The 5,944-nt window shown below is 41.8% G+C and overlaps 1 protein-coding gene across 1 annotated transcript in view; it reads right to left on the bottom strand.

Annotated features, from left to right (window-relative positions):
* Window positions 1–2,190: 2,190 nt before the first annotated feature.
* Window positions 2,191–5,944, bottom strand: part of LOC109911066 (death-associated protein) — an 85,498-nt gene continuing 81,744 nt past the window's right edge. The window contains exon 4 of the mRNA XM_020510318.2: window positions 2,191–2,504. Within this exon, the coding sequence (XP_020365907.1) occupies window positions 2,385–2,504 (120 nt within the window). The 3' untranslated portion in view covers window positions 2,191–2,384. The remainder of the gene's footprint in view (window positions 2,505–5,944) is intronic.

Here is a 5,944-nt window from a genome sequence, read left to right as displayed (position 1 = left end):
ATCCCCATGCTCCGATTTTTTCCAGACAGCAGTACTGGTTATGATCTTGCTGTAGCCATTTAAAGGTCCACTGGATTTTATTTCATTTATACCGGTCCCATTACCACCTCCTTTTGCCTTGTACCATCATACCTTTTACAATTTAACAACTCCTGTCCTCCACTAATCTCTTCCACTTTTGTTCTTTGTCTCATTTTCCCTGGCTCTGCACTTCTTCTTAATGTTAAATCTCTACCTTCTTCCTGCTCAATTGAACTGGCAACTACCTGAAATTATAGTGTTGCTTCGCGGTTTACACATATTCTGTTTTTATTTGAACCTGTTGAATGACTTCATCATTTAGTGATCTATGCAGAGTGTGTATTGCCTGATGCTCACAATGCAGTACTAAAGGACTGTGACACCATTGTGATGCCATCTTGCAGATTGAGATGTTAAACCAAGGCCCTATCTACTGTTTCAGGTGGACACAAAAGATTCTGTGGCACAATTTTGAAGACGAGCAGAAGTTTGTTTCCTGGTGATAGTCTATTAGGACCTAGGCTCCGCTAGTCTCATCTTATAGCTCTCAGACTTCATCCTTCCTCAAGACATTCCTTAAAACTTCACTCTTTGAGATTTTAACCACCTCATCCAATTTCTCCTTACATGCCTCAAAATGCTCCAATGAAGCATCTTGAGATGTTTAATCACATCAGGCGTTCTCTATAAATTGCTGAGTTGGACAAAAGAAAAGTAACAATCTTACCTCCTGCTCAATTGGTGTGATTGCTTTTACACAGTTGACCAGACTATCTTCTTCCAATACCTCTCTTGCCTGCCTGGACGGGCATCCATACTCTTGGTTTCATTCTTATTTATCTAATTGTATTCACAATGCCAATTGCAATGGCTTCTCTTCCCAAATTCACACCATTACCTCTGGTGTTCCCAAGGACCTACGCTGGTCCCCTCCTATTTCTCATCGACATGGTGTTCCTGTGACATCATTCAAAACAAACAATACTGCATTTCGCATGTACACTAACAATACCCAGCTCTACTTCACCAGGCCCCTCCTCAATATGCTCTTATCACAAAATTGTCAGACTGCCTGTCTAGCATCCAGCACTGGAGGAGCAGAAAGTTTCTCAAATTAAACAATGGGGAGAAACTGATGCTGCTGATCTCAGTCCCTGCTACAAACTCACTTGCCTAGCTCCTGATCTCATCTCTCTCCCTTGCAAGTGTCTGAGACTAAACCAGACCATTCGCAAACTTGTTGCTATATTGACCCTGAGAGAGGCTTGCCAGCCACATTATCACTAAGAGAGGCTATTGCTTACTCCATAACATTGTCCAACTCTATTCCTGTCCCAGCTCAGCTGCTGCTAAAACCCTCATCTTGCCTTTCTGACAGATAGTTATCATTTTCACTGTCTACCTGAACACATGCATCATGTCTCTCTTGCCAACAATCCCGCCAGTGTGGAGCTGGAGGAACACAGCAGGCCAGGCAGCATCAGAGGAGCAGGAAAGTTGACGTTTCGGGTCAGGACCCTTCTTCAGAAATGGGGGAGGGGAAGGCAGCTCAGAAATAAAGAGAGAAAAGAGGGGTGGGGCTGGGAAAGATAGGTGGGCCGTTTTATTCTTGTATTTAAATACCTCCATGGTCTTGACTTCCTCTATCGTTATCATCACCTCCGGCCCCTGAACCTTCTAAGATATTGGCTCTCCTCTCATTCTGGCCTCTTCACCATCCCCTATATTATTTGCTGCACTATCACTGTGCCTTCGCAGTCATACACCTGTGGACATGACACTACCCACAGAGAAAGCCATCAAATGAGCCAACTGAGAGCTCCTCTTGATGCCATTGTAGGTAAGTGTAGACCTAGGAATGGCCAGATTGAGAAAAAATGGGAATTCAAGATTCAGGAAAGTATACTCCAATTTCACAGCATGCACTTTCAGTGATCTTTGTGTTTTCTTCTGGCACAGCGCTGTCCTCAGTTATGCCTTCTACAAAATTCTCAACACGTATACTGAGTCAGTGTGGATCAGCATTAAATTTGTCCATGAGGTTAACGTGCATGCACCATGCATAACATACACACAGGAGCACCTGCACACATATATTGCATGAGTGTTTGACCCATTTATCCCAGAAGCAAATACTTATCTATTATTTCTGAAATACCAAAAACAAACTTTTATCTCAGATGCCAATTTAATTAAAAATGGCTATTATTTGCTCAAATGTGTTTCAACAAAGGTTTACAAAATTTAAAACTGCAGCTCTTTTCTTAAAATCAGAAGATTTCTTCAATTATCAGATATCAGGAGTCCAAACGAAACAACATTTCCCACAGATTTTGGTACGTTCACTCGAAGAGTCACATCCTTCACTTGCGAGGCTGGTGGATGGAATGATTGATCTGGTGTGAAATCGGCAGCTTTTCCACTGATGGGCACGGCTTCTGGTGGGCAACCTGGGCAGCAGCTGGGGGAAAGTCCTTATCCCCCTGTGGCAGGGATGAAAACAGCACAATTAGTCTGTATTGAACGATGTAAGACAAACAATCATGGAGAAGCACAGCAAGTCTGATAGCACCTGTGGAGTGAATTAACGTTTTGAGTCCAATATCCCAAATGAAGAGATGTGCAGGACTCCAAACATCAACTGCTTCTCTCTGCACAGACATTGCCAGACATATTCTGTTTCTCTAGCACTTTCTGTTTTTATTTCAGATTTCCATCGCCTGCAATAATTTGCTTTCTTAAAAAAAAAATCCTATCTAATTTAGGGAGAAAGATGAACTTCATAAAGCATCTTTCATAACCTTCAGTGATTCCAATGAATTTTACAGAAAATGAAACATGTTTTTGAAATGTAGTCACTGCTGTAATGAGAACTGGCAGCCAACCTGTGTTCAGAACTGTTGTAATGACCATATGATTCTTTTTCTTTAAGTGATATTGGTTCAGGGACAAATCTTGGTCAGGACAGTAGGGAAAGCTCACCTACTCTATTTGAAATAGTTCATGGGACTTGTTGACTTCTATAGATATTTTCCAATTAACTTATTCAGAGATGTTACTACACATTTCTGGAGTACGTGGGACTTGAACGTGGGCTTCCTAGCCTAGCGGTAGGGACAGTAACACTGCATCACAAGAGCTCTTTCTTTTGACTTCTTTGTGAGAAGGTTAATTGGTTCTCGGTTTCACAACAAAAGCTAAAGGTATGAGCGTCAGTTTTCAGGAATGAAGCCTGTTTTGTCTTTCAGTTAGATCATGGTTACTCGGATTCTTAATTCAATCTGTGCATCTTTGGTCAAGACCCCTTAATATCCAATCTCAACGAAAAGCCATCAATCTCAGTTTTGAAATTTCCAATCAGGGTTATCTTCAGTGCCTATTCAGGCTGGAAGGAGCTTCAGATTTCCACTACTCTCTGTGCAAAGAATTGCTTTCTGATGTCATCACTTAACAGTTCAGTGTAGGTTATCCCCTTTGTTTTAGATTCTTCTACCAAAGGGAGCAGTTTATCTCCATTAACCCCATCAAAAACATCAACCTCCATCAATGCATCACTTTATTGGCCCTGCACTGGACTGCCTGTTTGAATTATACACTGAATTCTGGTGGAGGCCTTGAATCTACAACCTTCTGAATCAGAAGAGACAAAAGATCAACCAACTTAACCATGGTTAATGAGTTTCTCCACACAAGAAGACAGCTTACTGGGTACTGGTTTGTAGAAGGCATGGATGTCTCGGTTCAGCAAAAGTTCTCTGTTTACATTACAATAGTGACAACACTTCAAAACTTTAATTCACTGGCTGAAATGCATCTAATGAAACATTACAAAAAATGCAAGTTCCCCTTTTTAAAAAAATCTTCCCATTACATGTCAGTTAAGCCCCCTCATCTTTCCTTAGCTAAATTAATTCATTTTTACAATAGGTAATTTCCCAAATATGAGTGCGACAGCAACCATGCAATGCTGATACTCAAAGTGGTCCATAAATCCATTTGCGAGGGTTAATGGAGAAGAGAATTGACTGAAGGGGTTTCCTGCTGTAAGTTGTTTCTGACAGATTTTCCCTAGGCTTCCCATCAACGTCAAAGTGACAGATGCAAAAATCCCCATTCAGAATGAACTGGCAAACAATTCCAGGTTGCTATTTTCAAATGAGTGGTAGATAAATAACGCAATCTGAACAGTAGATATATAATAATGTCAGGTGACATATTTTACAGGTAACATCTCGCGGCAAAAATTCAGTACTGCTGTATGAAAACAGGCACAAACTTGGAAAATACCCACTCGACACCTAAATATTTTAAACCCTAAAGGATTGGTTCAGAGTGCCCATCTACTTATATCCTTCCCACCAGTAGAGACAAATTTCTCAAATGGAAGCTGGTGAGAATGTTTAATCTGGAATGCCACAGAGCCGCCTTTTAGACCAGAGGACCAACCTCCCCAAGTTTCTCCCTGATTCTAGTTTCTTTCAGAGTTTGTCTTGTGTATGAAACCCACTTGCCCCTCCTCTGATCCTATACTCAACAAACTGTTGACCATCAAACTTACCATCCTCACCTCAGTGTTATCCGTTCCCTCTCTTGAGGGGGTATAGCCCCTGGTCTTGTTTGAATCAGCCCTCTCAAACAAAATACCACATGCAACTCCTGTCCTTTCAGTTTTACACATGCAACTCCTCTGTCCTTGCAAACTGTAACCCAGCTCCAACCTCTCTGACCTCTCCAAAGTCCTTGAACTCAGTTTCTGCCCTGCTACTACACTAAAATAGCCCTATTTAAATACGCAAATTATACATTCTGCAACTATAACATGATAAAATCTCATCATTGGCCTTGGTCTGTCTGGCACCTTCGGCATCAGTGAACACATTCTTCTCTTCTTCAAACATCTCTCCATCACTGGCCAGCTGCATGGATCACTCATCTGATTCCATATATCCAGTTGTGGTCAAAGAATTACCTGCAATGGCTCTCTTCCCACTCTTCCACTGTTATCATCCAAGTATTTACCCATAACACTTCCAATTTCTCATCTGGATGCTGTCTTTGGCAACATCATCTGAAAATCCATCAGGTTCTACAGGTATACTTCCAGCTCTACCTTACCACAACTTTCCCACTGTTTACCAATTTGACATGCCTAATCCTAGCCCTATGGCATGTCAGTTATCCAGTATCGGATGAGCAGAAATTCCTTTCAGCTATTTAGGAATCAGTCCCCATCACAAACTCCGTTCACTAACCACCTAGTCACACCTTCTCCACAGAAAAGGTCTGAGACTAAAACTGGGCATTTTTCAGTGTTGGCTTTCTAACTGACTGAGATGACTTCTATCTATGTATCCACTTAATCATCAAGCCACGCCAGTAACAGTGCTCTGTGCCTGTCTCAGCTCACCTGCTGTGTTGTTTTTATTACATCTAAATTGGACCATTATATTACTCTCCTGCCTGGCCTCCCATTTTCCACCTTACAAAAGCTTAAGCTCATTCAAAGCTTGCAGCCAAATCTTGTTTATTCATCATCCATAAACTGGAATTAGGTTCCTGTGGGGTCTTCCTTAAGCAGAAAAGAAAATTACAGTACTTTAAATGAGTAACTTCCTACATTGGCAAATTAAAAAAAAATACTTGTACAGGCATTTTGAAATCTATTTTAAAAGAAGGATGTAATATTCTACTCAACAACAGATGCACCAACTGAGGAGCTGGAAGCTTGCAGGGGAGAGGGCAGCTCTGTGGCCGGGTGGGGCTGCCACTCATTGGACAACGGGCTCCCAGCTGCCTCCTAGGGCCATCACTTACTTCTGGCTCAAAAACAAAATTGCTGGAAAAGCTCAGCAGGTCTGGCAGCATCTGTGGAGGAGAAAACAGAGTTAACGTTTCGGGTCCGGTGACCCTTCCTCAGTACTGA

The sequence above is a fragment of the Rhincodon typus genome, chromosome 2 (genome assembly GCF_021869965.1).
Source record: "Rhincodon typus isolate 14 chromosome 2, sRhiTyp1.1, whole genome shotgun sequence".
Classification (NCBI taxonomy): Eukaryota; Metazoa; Chordata; class Chondrichthyes; order Orectolobiformes; family Rhincodontidae; genus Rhincodon; species Rhincodon typus.
The sequence above is the reverse complement of the archived record's forward strand: the minus strand, read 5'-3'. Positions and strand labels throughout refer to the sequence as shown.